The sequence below is a fragment of the Dicentrarchus labrax genome, unplaced genomic scaffold (assembly GCF_905237075.1).
Source record: "Dicentrarchus labrax unplaced genomic scaffold, dlabrax2021, whole genome shotgun sequence".
NCBI classification, from domain to species: Eukaryota; Metazoa; Chordata; class Actinopteri; family Moronidae; genus Dicentrarchus; species Dicentrarchus labrax.
This window is the reverse complement of record NW_026136714.1, coordinates 17243918-17258493: the sequence shown is the minus strand read 5'-3', so window position 1 is coordinate 17258493 and position 14576 is coordinate 17243918. Positions and strand designations below refer to the sequence as shown.

The following is a 14576-nucleotide window of genomic DNA, read 5'->3' as shown; positions in this document are numbered from 1 at the left end:
TGTTTCTTCCTACTGATTTCCCATAACAATAAATCTCCTCCCCAGTACTGGACTTCTCAATCACTGCCTTATGTTCACCGTACGCCTTATTGTATCTGTTAATGTGCACTGAAATGTCCCCACTGTAATGTGACAGGCTTTCTTAGCAGAATTGTGCTAAACCTTGATGAATGAATGCTGCTCTCCTACTTGCCCTGCAGGTCATCCACCGAGACCCTTCAGAAGAACAACAGCAGCAACTCTGGCGTTATTCTGGACATCTCGGCTCTCAAGATGGCGGAGGTGGATACGGAGGTGCCCCCTCTTCCACCTCGCTATCGCTTCAGGGATTTGCTGCTGGGGGACCAGACATTTCAGAATGATGACAGGTAGCATGAAAAACACTGGTAGTATATCTACCAAAGTATATAATAGGCTGCCCAGGGATATTCCTGGAGGGGTTTGTGTGTGTATGTGTGTGTGCCTACATCTACTTTATGTTCAAAATTACACTGTTTTTGACAGTTTGGTATTACACACATTTCAGGAGTTAGTTTGTGCTGAGTGTATATTGCTGTACCCTCTTTACCTCGAGCCACCTCATCTACTTCTGCTTCAGTTACTGTTTTCCTACATTTCCCAGCATGATTCCTCACGACAACCCCCTAGAGATGTGGCGGAACTTGTATTGGCTGCTGTTGGTTTTATGTGTAGGTGGATACAGAATTGAAATAGAAACAGTGGAGTGAGAGGTTTTGTAGTGAAAAAGTAAAGAGTCTTGCCACTTGCTCAGACCTTGTGGCTGCATGGCACTGGGCTATTTCAGTGACTGTCAGCAGAGAAATAATTGGTTTGTCTGCCTCTTTTAATGATGAATTTGACCTTGTTTAATTGTGACATAGGTGCAATTTAGAAAAAAAAGCCCCTGCACACACAATTTTAAGGGGTTGGCACCAGAACAGGTGCTGTATGTGGCCAGTTATCCACAGAAATAAGAAAAACACACAGAAGTATTAGAAAGTAGTTTAGAAATGCTTTGTTGCTTTATTAGATTTATTTTTTAATCAGATTATAGTTGGCTTGAGATAACTGAGCATGAAATAGCACGTCCCTTGGCCCTTGACTGGTGCCACAGTCACTAGAGCGCTGGAGTGTTTTGGAGTCTCCTAAGAGTTCAATTATTGCTGCGGTTGGAGAGGCAGACCAACAGATGCTGTTTGCTGCCCAAGAGGGGAGGAATTAGTCAAGCATCAGCCATGGCTGAGTACTGTGGCGCTCTCCATGGTCCTGAAATGAAGCCGTCTCACTAAAGTATCAGCAGTCACTTCACTATGGGCTTGCAAAGGGCAAATGGAAAGCTCTGCTTTATAGTTTTCCTGTGGCTTTGTCAGTAACTTCAAATCCAAAGTTAACATTAGGGCTTCAACTAACGATTATTTTCCTTATCGGTTAACCTGGCGATCATTTTCTCGATTCATCAATTAGTTGTTTGGTCCAAAAATGTCAGAACATGGTGAAAATTGTTAATCACTGTTTCCAAAAGCCAAATATGACATCTTCAAGTGTCTTGTTTTGTCCTCCACCCAAGGATATTTAGTATACTGTCACAGAGGACTAAAGAAACCAGAAAATATTCACATTTGAAAACTAAACTCCTTTTTTAAAAATGGCTCAAAATAATGAATCAGTTAGGAAAAAGGCTGGAGGGTTTTTTTTCATATCAGACACAATTTATTTATAATCAGACTGTTGTTCATTAACCAAGACAGTCGCCTCTAGGAGCGATGTTAGTTAGTTTCTTTTGAAAGAAACTGAAGAAAGATAAAGGGAAAGGCAGTGGTCTTGCCTCAACTGAAAGGGTCAGTTCACTCCCAAAAAAAGCTACAGTTGCCTCTAGTTTTATCTAACCATGCAGATACTGTAGTTGTTTCCATCCGGGAAACGTCCACCTCCCAAGCCGTCCTATTGTTTTCTTTGTATTGTTGAGAACCCTGATTCATGTAACACAGCCGTGATCCGACAGTATTACTACCCCTGTCTTTCGAACCTAGCTCAGTGTCTTACTCAGAAAATGAGGGTTACATTACTGAATAAATATTTTATTTCATTGTTTGTTTGCATAGTTGTTCCGGCCTATAACCGTATCGTTGATTTATAATTCGATCGATGATTGAATCTGACAGACGGCACATTGTCTGCATTATCTCTGGACACCAGGCTCTTGGTTGTCCTGAGCAACAGCCATGTTTCAGCAATGAGTCAATAACCTTCTGTGAATGGCTTTTGTGTTTTGCAATTAGCTCCCTTGATCTATATCTTGTACAAATGGACAGTAAATGTACCACTTGTGAAATTTTATTTTATTTTCAACACGAGTTTTCTATGAGAGTAAATGTATGACATTCAGTTTTACCACCATCCTCTCTTTAGCTACCTCTGTATTTCTGTTCACTCTCACTGTCTCTGGGGTCCCCTGCTGTATATTGCTGTCATTATGTTTTATATCAATGCAAGACCTTTTGTCCACACATAACATTTAGAACAGAGATCCAGTATTTGACCATCCCCCCAACACACTGGTCTCTGTGCTTTCCCAACGGATGCAGTGATTTCTCAGTATTTGATTACAAAGGTTTATGGCTTTGTGTTTTTTTTTAGCTGAATGCCACTTCAACTATGAGTATTATTGACATAAAAGATCATGAATGGTTTGAGCTGATTAAGACAAATAAAGCAACACTGGCTTATAGTATAGATTACACTAAATATTAATTACATGGAAATAACAGTCAACATGCAGTAACATGAAGTTTATCTTTTAACAGACTATTATGACTGAGAGGCTTTAATACAGCTCTCAGCTTGCTTGATAATGCCTTGCATGTATGTGTGCATGTAGTTGTGTGTGTTTGTGTGCATGTTTCATCCAGAATTTCCCCTGTGAATTGTTCTGCTGATCACTATTCAATTGCAAAGGGTAATTAGGGTTTGTTGCTGGGCTACCGACGTGTGCGTGCAAATGCTAGGTCTTGTCACAAACTCACAGATCCTAGCATTTAAAACACACCAGCTTTTGTTTCTTCAAAATAAATAACAGCTGTAAACGTCAGCTTCTCACACACCTCTGCACATTGTGCGTTAGGCAGTGAATGAAGATGCACAAGAAGAAAACGCCATTATTGTTAGCATTTTATGGCGCTGCTCTGTAATTGCTAGTTTCCGAGCTCTGGAGTGGAAACAGGAGCAGACTCTGTCACTGGGCTTCGGGGATGCTCCATTTCTCGGTTGATGATCTTGTATATGCTTATGGATTGTAATGTTCATTATTCCCTGTGCTTATGCCTTGTCAAGTGTAAAGCCTCTAAACAAATTAACCCCCTAGAGGGAGAGTCAAACCCCCCCCCCCTTCTACCCTGATGGCCTTTTGCATCTATTCTATCTGTCACAGTGGGCTATGAGAGTAAAAGGCAGTAGGGTTGAAGGACTCAGGCTGTGTTATCTCAGTCAATATCATACCATCACTAGAAGGGAGTCTTGTAAGGCAGCGACAAGATGCTGTGACAGGTTGTAACAAAGACAGTTTTATCAGGTTGACTAAAGCAAATTTACAATGGAGTGGCGTGTGCCCTGTTACCACTGTACACAAATTTGTTTGGAACGGAAAAGTCACATTTGAACTAGGAAGGAGCTCATTTACAGCAGCGCATCCTGACATCTTTTTTTTGTTTTCACTTCCACAAAGGAGTGGGTGATATGGATATCTAATTGTATATTGTAGTTTTGTAATATATTGGATTTAAAAAAAAAAAACAATTGATAAACTGTGTATAGATCAAACACATTGAGGTATTTCATGACCCTTATTTCCATTAAGTTGTCCTGCTCATTGACTTGCAACATCGCCCACAATGATCTATTACAGTGTCTCACAACTTTTTTACTTGTTTTCTGCTTGAGATAGTCCCACATCACAGGATGCAAGCAGTTTGATTGAAGGGTAATGTTCCGCTTTCTTGAGAGTTGTTCCGATACCGATACTAATACCTGTCTCAGAAAGCACTCTGATACTGCCTAAAATGTCTTTATCTAAGACCCTGTATTTTATTAACCACAAAACGGGACCCTGCAACTACCCAGCAGCATCCATTTCTGACTGTTCTTATGCCTGCATACTGGAATTAGGTTTTTGGGTTCTCCGTCTTATCCGTCCAATTCTTGACAAACAAGTTTTTGGTCATAACTCAAGAAATTAATGTGGTAATTATAACACAATTTCACACAGATGTTTAATGGGATAGAACAATTAAATTCTGATTGTTTACCCAAAAGGTCAAAGGTTAACGTCACTGTGACATCCTGATGTCCTGGAAAAACACTTTTTTGTCCATTCAACACCATAACTCAGGAACAGAAGGGGGGGTTGGGCCATATTTCACAGTTGGTTGGACACTGAATTGGTGACACTTGACTCAAAGGTCCCCATGACCTAAAAAATAGCTTTTTAGCCATAGTTTAAGAATGAATTGGGCGATTCCAGATTTCACACATATTTTGACTGGAATGACACAATGAGTAAACAACAAGTAGCACATTACAGGCTTTCATCTTTCCATCTTATCTATTCTTGCCATTCTGAATTTCAAGTGTCATCAGAATCACATGACTGCAAACAGCGTATTGCACCTATCTAATGCTGATCCTGTAAGTGAGTGAGTGAGTTTCACCAACAGTTCACAGAGAGCCTAAAAAAAGAGATCTAAAAATGCCAGGAGAAAATAAAAGCACCACAGTTTATATAGCTATTAACTATAAGAATCCATTTTTACATAGTAATCAAGTACATGTGTGATGTTTATTCACGGGAATCATACGTATCTATAGTGATAACTTCAATTTTGCTAAAAAATACACTTCTTTTTTAGTTCCTTCCAAGTATTCACCATCACCACATAGACCAGAGGACTTTAAATTTTGCAGTATTTCACAAGAAAGAAGCACAGATTAAAGTTCCTGCCATAGCAATGATCCGCTTTGAAGGGGAACTTGGCAACTCTAGCCATTTCTTCGCTGGTTTTCACTTTTGTCGTTGCATGTTTTCTCAACGAGCTCCCCTACAGCTCTGGGACGTATCTTTCAAAACACTGTCATAAAAAAACCACTTGCGGCACCCTCCTCTCCCTTTCTACCGCTGCTGATGTGCATTTGTTGCCGGGCAACTATTTCGTGTGGAGCAATGTCTACCGAGGTGGGTAATACATTCATCGTTGCTCATTCTCGCTTCTTACGATACTTCCTATTTCCAACTTAACGGGACGGTAGTCCCAAAGTTGCAAGGTTGGTTTTCTGCCTGGGGACGCTAGGGGGAGCGGGGAAAGTCACCATTTTCACCGGAACAGGCCATTTAACCATCCAAATGATTTCTAAACGGGTTTATCAAGTTGAAATAGTATATATTAAATATATATTCCCCTTTAATGAATGACAAACAGAGTTGGAAAATCTGTGCCAATTGACATATCTATAAAGTCTCACAGGATATGTTATATGTCATTATCACCCAATCCTACTTCCAGTTGGCTAAACTGAATTTGCTAGAAGTTAACCCTCCCTCGTGAAGTGATGTCTTAAGGTCTCCAAAACTCGATAAGTCCACGAAAATAAGATCCAGGTCATAAAAAGCACACACAAACAAATGCACCCATTCAAACAAATGCACCCATTCAGTGTGAAGGAGTGCGTGTCCCTGTGAATGTTCCTTGATGTGTTTTGATGTCTCTCAGCAAATGCACGATTCTCAATGTGTGTCACTCCAACAGTATTAAGGCAACAAGCCCTTCTGTGCTGTTGTGCTGAGTATGTGTGTCCTTGTATTTCCATTCCTCTCTTTGTGTCTATGGTGTGGATGTGGGTGTACTGTGTGGATGGGGGGGGGGGGGTCTCCCTCTTGAGCTGTCATTATCTCCAGGGTTGGGTGTCAGAGGGCTATAATGACTGCTTGGCTGTGTGGGTGCTGAAGAGGAGCAATCACACTGAAGTCATTGGTCTGACAAGCATTTGGTCTGTGTGTGAGTGGTTTGAGTATTGTCTGTGCAGTTGGGTGTGTGTGTGTGTTTGTGTGTGGGTGTGTGTGTGTGCACCTGTGAGTGTCTGATTATACATCCGAATGTGTGTACGTGGGTTTATTTCTCAGTCTGTCAACCAGCAGAGGGAGGGAGGGGGGGGGCAGCCTCAGTCAACGTCAGAAATAGAAACAAGCCAGCAAACACTTTTATACATGCCGGCATGCAGGGCTGAAAGCAGAAAGAGCAGCAGGGAGAAAATTGCTTTCATCTATCTTTTCCTCTGCGTGTCTAATCTTGTTGGGGGGGGTTTTCTCTTCCAATCAAGACAGGATGCTGATGGAAGTAATGGCGACGGAGTGAGGAGTGTTAATTAGTTCAACTGAATCAACTCTTAACTCTACTCATGAGTCAAGTAGTGCCTCTTGGAATGGAGACCTAACAGTGACGCATGTTCTGCTGTCAAGAAACAGCTAGCCTCAGACATTGATCATTCACCCGTGCTTTGCTGTGAAAATCTCAAATATGACAGCTTTATAGCAGCACAGAAGCCTTGTTTTTAAACTTAGTAATCTGCTATTTCTGAGTTGATCTCATATCAGGAGTTTTTTTTTTTTTTTTTTAGATCTTTTTTTTTTCTGTCCAGAATAGACATTACAGACCCAAACTCTAGGTGGAATAAAGCGTCCTGAGACGATAATTGTGCAGTGATATTGGCAGCAGCTGTTTGTTTGCACTGATTCTGTGGCAGAAGTAGTGACTGCTGGGATTTGATGCCTGGATGATTTCCATCTGAGCAAATTTTGGAGGCTGATGATAAGATAGGGCAGAGCAGAAGGAACACAGAAACCCGGAGGAAAAGGGATAGAGTAGGATGGAGTGGATGACAGATTGGAGAAAAGAAGAAGGGGGAGAGAGTGAAGGCAGACGGGTGATGGTTGACACTAATATGAAGACGATGAGGATGATTAGGTCCAATAAGTCACGGAGGACAAGCAGTCGGAGTGCTCTAAGGGTATGTTCCCACTGCAAGCTTAAGTCCAACTCCATTTAGGATGGCAATTCATATTTATCAGATACCTGTATAAATAGAGAGCAGCGTCACACATACACAGTTGATTTGGTTGCAGTGGTATGAGATTTATATCTATATATATATATATATATATATATACATATCAGTCATATATAAAACATTGTTGTAGTTTTTACTGTACAGTACCTTTTTTTTTTTTTTTAACACTAACATAGTAGAATTCAATACTATAAAACATACAAATTAAGGTGGTATGACTGCAACAGTTGTGCATGCAGGGATGTTGAGATTTTAACAGTACTGGTACACTGATACCGCTTAGTGATCTGGTACTTTTTGTTATTTTTTAAGAGAAAAAGTTAAGTGTGTGTATGTGCATAATATGTATTTCCTAACGTCATCTCACCTGAAAGTGTGACATGCTTGAAAGACTGAGTGTGGTTACTGGTGACATGCACAGTTTTGCTTAGCAACCAGAGCTTGCAATTTAGACCATAGGTGGCATTAGTCATCACCATCAGCATAGAGTGGGTGGGCGACACTTAAGGGCCGCTAGACTTGTTCCCATCAGCAGCAGAGAGGCTGTGTGTCTTTGACGTGCTGTCGGTTTAAAGATTATTGTTATCGTCACAATGAAGCAGAGGCCCCAAACATGTTGTCCACACTGTCTGTTTTGTCACATTCTATGTGGGCAAGTTTCTGTACGGATTTGTGCAGCCAGTGAGCAGAAACTGGAATGTGAACAAATAAAGGGTGAAAGTGATGGGAGAGCTGAAGCATTGCATTCCTGAAAAGCTCAATTTGGACAGGGCTCCATTTCAGCAATTTGCTCTCAGAATTATTTCCCCATAACGCCGTGGAGGTATTAGTGAAAGTGGCACAACATGCTTAAGCTGGAAAGAATGAGAGTGCAGCCCTCCTAGAGCGCTTTTATTGGTCTTCATATGAAATCATTTGGAACATTTCAGTAGCTGAACGCACAGCCTCAGAGAGATAGCTCAAATGGGACAGACATTTAAAGCTAGGCAGCATGGGAGAATTATCGAGGGGGGGGATTTCTTCTGAAGTATAAAAGTTTTATTTTACCCTTCAGAATTAGTTTTTCTCCCAGGCCGTTGCATTTTTGTGGCTAGAAATCTCTGGTGTATTTGCCATTTAGCCCCTATGCTCTGTCTTGCCAACTTAATTAGCATCGGTGGAGTTGGCTTGTCAGACTAATAAGCAGCTGTGATGATGGAGGCATTTGGATGAGCTTGTCAGCACTGAAGAGGGGGTTCCAGTGTTGTGGGTGTGTATGAGACATACAGCGTCACATAGAGGATTATTCAGGCATCCCTGAACAGACGTCCTCCCTCTATAAAAGATTCAATCAAATATGCAAGACCTAAATACCGAAGCTACATTTGAATAGTAAAATATTCACTTGGTGTTTTTGCCTTGATTATAATCAATTTAAATACTATTTAAGCTGATTTATAAATAGCAACTAATTATCACTCTCTCATGTCTCATTTGTATGGTCGTAAAAGCTGTGAGATGGTTTTGTATGTAGTGCTGCACTTGTTTGTCTGTTTGATCTTTTGCCTGGCCAAGGTAATCAGTAAATGTTTCATAATCAGTATAGCCGCTGTGGTTCACTAATCACGGATTTGCAGCATTATTTTAGTAAAGAGCCCAGCGGCAGCCTTTCACAATACTACAACTGACAGCCTCTCAAAGGATAGGTTGTTTTTTTTGTCACCTACTGTCTGTTTACTTTACAATGTAAACAGATTACCTTTATCAAAACATTACAGCTCTTGCGTTTTGCACTTGGCCATATTGCCAATTTCGTGAATAATTGTGCAGTTATTAACACACAAGAAAAGTTTGAGAAAAATCATTAGTAATGTGCTGGTTATAATGACCTTCATTCAACTCCAACAACTTGATAAGCTTTTGTACAGTGTTATACAGTTCATAAGACCAAGAAAAGCTAAAGAAGGATACCATAAGCAAAATCTCATGTCTTATGTCACAACATCGATATAACGTTACATCACAAACACTATACTGTATATAGCCCAGATCTACTTTTAAAAGGAATTTCAGGATTTGTAGAACTACACAAGAGCTATACTGTGTATATATACTGTACACCAATGTCTTAAAATTCATATATTACTCATATATACACATATATAATTTTAAGACATCTTTAGCTTAAAATTGTGTTTTCTTGGTCTTATGAACTGTATAACATACTGTACAAAAGCTTATCAAGTTGTTGGAGTTGAATGAAGGTCATTATAACCAGCACATTACTAATGATTTTTCTCAAACTTTTCTTGTGTGTTAATAACTGCACAATTATTCTAAATATTAGCGAAATTGGCAATATGGCCAAGTGCAAAACGCAAGAGCTGTAATGTTTTGATAAAGGTAAACTGTGTGACAAAACGGCATTATAATGAAGTACTGTAGTGCTGCAGAGGTGCCCTGGTCTACAAATCTTGTTTTTCCACATTTGAGAAAAGATGTTTGTTTGGTACAGACCCCCAAAAATTTCAATTCAATCAAAATTCAAATTTGAATAGTTTTTCTTTGGTGAATATTCAGTTTGGTCATGATCATTCCCACTTAATCGTGAATCGCAATCTCACTATCTGTCAGAATAATCACAAAAGTGCAGCCCTAGTGTTAATACTGTATCGAAGGCCCCAAATATATATTAAAGAAAAGGGTGCATGACCTTGAATCTTGATTTTTAATTAAAATGTAACACTGAAATTCAATACCCTGATTTACCTTCTTGTCAATACAAGACTGTGAGTCGAATCATAAAATATAGTGGCAAAGAAAATTGTATTTGATCCAAGGAAGCACTCCTTGATTTATTTAAGATAACCTCACCTTAGCTTTTTGGGAGATAGTGAATAAGGAGGCCATTATTTAAAATGTTCAGGTACAAGGATCAATACTGTACAGATTAGACTGAGTTATCACTGAAGATATGAAAAGTTCCTGCAGCCTACATAGTTTAAAAAAAAATACCAGCTGATTGTCCTATTTTTATGCAAATGAGGACAATAACACAACTGCTTTCTGGCACAGCATCACGCTGAGAGCAGTTGTTTTATTCATGAAACTGAACTTGGCTTGTTTGTCTTTAATGTGGCCTGTTAAAAGTGCCTGCATATTTTCAGACAAGTTTCAAAGGGACATGGAAGTTGTAACTGAAAACCCCAAAAAAGGCACATTCAGCCATTTGTTTGTAGGCATAGTGCATGAGTAAATGCTGCATATGTTTCTGCACAAGTAGTGTTTCATTATATTTCCTCACGCTTTAAGAGAGACTCTCTGATCTTTTCAGGGCACACATAAGAGATTGAAAGAAAGGATTTAATGGTCCCACAGACAATTTGAAGACTAGATGGTATTTTTTTTTAATTTTGAATGAACCATTGGCTCTGCCAAACTCACTTTACACAAGTGAACATTCCCCCAGACATTTTCAATTTTTGAAGAGAACATAAGGTTATGACCAGTAAATGGGTGGTTGAACCTTTTTACACGAAACAGCCTTTGGCAAAAAAGGAGTCGGCGAGCAAAAAGCATCCCTGTGTGTGTGTGTACGGCACTCTGGTGCGTGTGTACACTCCTGTGTGTAAGCCTGCCAGTGGCATTGGCTAGACTTCTTCCCCCTCTCTGGCTATGCTGCGCACAGACAGACAGCTCGCCCACAGCAGAGCCAACTCACTGCCTTAATATGTTTTGACAGAGGAAGTGTTATCACAGCTCTCGACGCCCATCTGCAGCATGGAACATGAAGCTGAGGCGCGCCCAATGATTGTGGAGCTTTAGAGGGGAAGCCTGGTTGCTCACCAAGGCTTTCTTAAATTATCTGACCCATCAACAGCTTTAGTTCATTCTCACAGGCAGAATGTAGCTTACATATTAATGACATAAATAAGTCCACTGTAAGTATATGTTGTCTCCTCTTATGTAACAACATATTTATCCAGCAATATGATCACATGTTTGTTAGCAAGCCCTCAAACACTGCATTTTTCTGCAACATTAAATGTAACAGCAGGGGCACTATGACACAGCCTGGTGTTGCATTTATCAGCTTTGTCCCCAAAACTCAGTTTCCTTTTTTTTTCTCTATTACATCTCAGAGGCTGGAAGTTTCTCATCTTGCAGAATCTGGAATTAATTTCATTTCAAGTTAATGTGCCAAGCATTTCTTGGAAGTCTTTACCAGCTATACCCAGTACTCTGCTAATGGACTTCACTGCAGCTCTCTGTGTTTTATATCCCTGGGTTTTTGCTGCCCCCTCAAACTCCAGCTTGAACCTAAAATAATGTATGTAAATATATGCAGTGTGAATCTAAAGTATCTCAGTTGGCTAATCATGCTGAAATAATTTAGAGCTCTGGCTACAGTAGAAATATACTGCATCCTGTAAGCGCATGACTCTGAGCAGGCCTGTAAGATCATCATAATTAACTGGAGATAAGAAATATCAACTAATCATTTTATAGATTAATGTATTCTGAATTCATGTCTGGCACAAACTACCACTCATTTTAAAATCATATGAATCCTTGATTTGGTCTTGTTTTTTATTTTTTTCAAGGGAAAAATTGGCATAAACAGATAATCGCCTAGGCTTTAGATTTGTTTTTCTACACTTATTATTTGCTTCATTAGAGCATAATCTTATTTTTCCTCTGGTTAGGGGGCAGGTTCCTCCCAGCTTTTGTGATGTACCAGGAGCATGTAATGGGTCTGAGCAGCTTGTTCAAGGCTGCTGTATTAGTATGACCTCACAGGAGATAAAACCCAGGGCTGTACTACCATCTGTGTCATTAGATTGACAGTACATTAGGTTGGCACTGGATGGTGTCTGTTTCTTGTAGCACACTGTGTTTTTGCCCTGCTGCTGTTGTCAGATCAGAGTCTGCAGTTCTCTACTTCTCCACAAAGTGTCTCTGTGCTCAAATCTGTGCGTCTACACCTGTTTCTGCGACTGATGAACCTGTCTGCATCCCGTTCTCTGTCATTCTCTTGCATTTTTTTTTCTTTTTTATACCTCCACGCTGGCAAAACACGTGACATGCCATAACTCGGGTACAGACAGGGGAGATTGTGACCTTAATTCACATTTGGTTGGATACTGAATTGGTGACACTATCTGTGCCCACCTTAAATTTGTGGTGATTGTATAGTTCTTCTGTGCTGCTGGGTTGAGGATGTGTGTGAAGCATCCACGTTTTAGTATTTGCTGCAGTAACGTCTGTATTTTAAGCTTTGTTTACTGTCATGGCATCAGAATCAGCTTTATTGGCTGAGCATATGCATAACATATACAAGGAATTTGATTCTGTGTTTTTTTTGTTTCTCTCAATGAACTTTCACACTAATGGAGAAAACAGAACACAGCTTAATAAAGTCAAGTCAAATAAATGCTTTTTATATATCCCCATACCCCTTAGAAAATGTCCCTTAATGGCATTCCATATCGGTACAGCAAACGACATCCTCTACCCTTAGACCCTCGACTTGGATGAGGAACAACTCCCGTTAATGGAGCGAAGCCTGCGAGCTAGTTCAGGCAGTCAACTTGAGCTGCGCTGCTATACACACATGACATGCCTCACCCTTCATAATCACTAACCAAGCGCTCCCTTTCAATCTGGCGGCCTATTTAAGCTGCAAAATTTCCCAGCCCTCCCTCTGCTCTGTCAATGCCGCTGCTGCCCTGCATCAGTATTGCTGCCTGCTGCGCTGTAAGACCCACCACCACCCCAGCATCCACCTGTAGGCTCCGGTTAGGGGGTTTTACTTCCCAATATCTCTATGTAAACATATCTGCGGGGATTGATGAGGTCGGAGCCTAGATGCCAAAATCTAACTATGCTATACTGCTTTAATAAAGATTTCAGATGTGAGTTGTCTGACTGAAATGGAAAAATGGAAGAAACCTCAGGAAAAGCAACAGAGGCAATACATGTTGCATGTACACAGTAGACCAGCATTATGGTATACAACCACATGGTACAATTACAGATTGTAAATATATGAATGAGGAATGAATGAGCCTCTACTCCACCATAAAAAACCTGGAAGAGGACAGACCACAAAGACTCACACGAGCAAAGTACATCATTCACATATAGTAAAACAGAATGCACAGAAGGAGAAAGAGACAAAGACAATATAGACACAAGGAGAACGAAGAGAACGAAACTGAAACTTGTTCACGGAAGCATACAACCACAGGGCTGTAATTTAAAGGTTTTTTTTACTTTGATTTCCTTGCACTCAACTGAAACTAGTCACACCCACAATCACTCACAGGGCAGACACAGTCTCCTCAAGAGGAGATTTGTTTGTTTTTTCACGTGATTAAATATCATGTTCATTGATCAGCATTTTTTCATTTCCCGTTAAAATGAATTACATTTTTAACTACTGAATAATGCTGTTTGGCAATTAGGATTGGAGTGGAGGTACAGAATAATCTCATTTATACAGAGGAAGTTGATTTGGTACAAACACTTAACCTTGTTGCCGATGCTTTTACAGTCCTACAGTAGTTCCACACACACACACTGACAACTTGGGGTCAACCAGAGTCTGTTTCATAAAATGTATAAAAATTATACATTTATATCAGCTTTTTTTTTTCTCTCTCTCTCACCTCCCACATTTTCCTGTCCAGTTTGGGGATTAAATATGCGACCATCTCTGCAAGTCCACCTCTCTCTCTAATCCCAAGGTTACTATCATCATAATTTAATGTGTTTCCTGAAGGCTGAACTCAAAATGCCATGTGCAATGAATGTAGATTGTATTATGTGTTCCCTAAATGCATTACTAATGAGAGCTCAACTCATGTGGCTGCTCTGGCTACATTAGAAATCAACCACACCCTGTAAGCACATGGCACAGAGGGCCCATAGATCATGATCTTGAACAGGAGATGAGGAATATGAATATTTACAAATAGCTGCTCTGAATTCATGTCTGGCACAGATTGATGTAAATTGGTAATTCATACTAACTGGAAAACAGAGGGAAACGTCTGTGTCACCCACGCAGTGTCTCCTGTCTTGTACACCTGACCCCGTGTCCCATGGCTAATGAATGACGAGTTAGCTGTAGACTGGCATCCTGTACAGGGCATCTTACAGCCCTCTGACACAGTGAATCAGCAAATCCCCAAAAAGCACTTTGTATGGCTTTAAAATGTAAAATTTAGAGAAGATTTTGTGTTTGAAAGAAGGATTGTCTGCATGTTTCGTTGTGTATCTTTGCCTTTACAGTTTTCATTCACTTTATAGTTATAAAGTCTACCAGTTGGTTTTGAAAACTGCAGCTCAGTACGGGTTGACCTACTGATAATATTTCTGTTGGGTTTATCAGTGTTTCCCAGGATTCTCCATAAAAGCCTATGAGTAGAGATGTCACCTGTCTCTAACTTTCTGAATGATTTCATTAGCCTATGTCTCAT

The 14576-nt window shown here is 40.1% G+C and overlaps 1 protein-coding gene across 20 annotated transcripts in view; it reads left to right on the top strand.

Moving 5' to 3' along the window:
* kcnt1b (potassium sodium-activated channel subfamily T member 1b) overlaps positions 1-14576 on the top strand; it is a 69789-nt gene that overhangs the window by 5776 nt on the left and 49437 nt on the right. For 19 of the 20 annotated variants that reach the window (XM_051422755.1, XM_051422762.1, XM_051422752.1 and 16 more), the window contains one exon: positions 201-368. In XM_051422755.1, the coding sequence (XP_051278715.1) occupies positions 201-368 (168 nt within the window). Of the gene's footprint in view, positions 1-200; positions 369-14576 lie in introns of those variants that run through there. The other variant, XM_051422775.1, reaches the window with a different exon arrangement.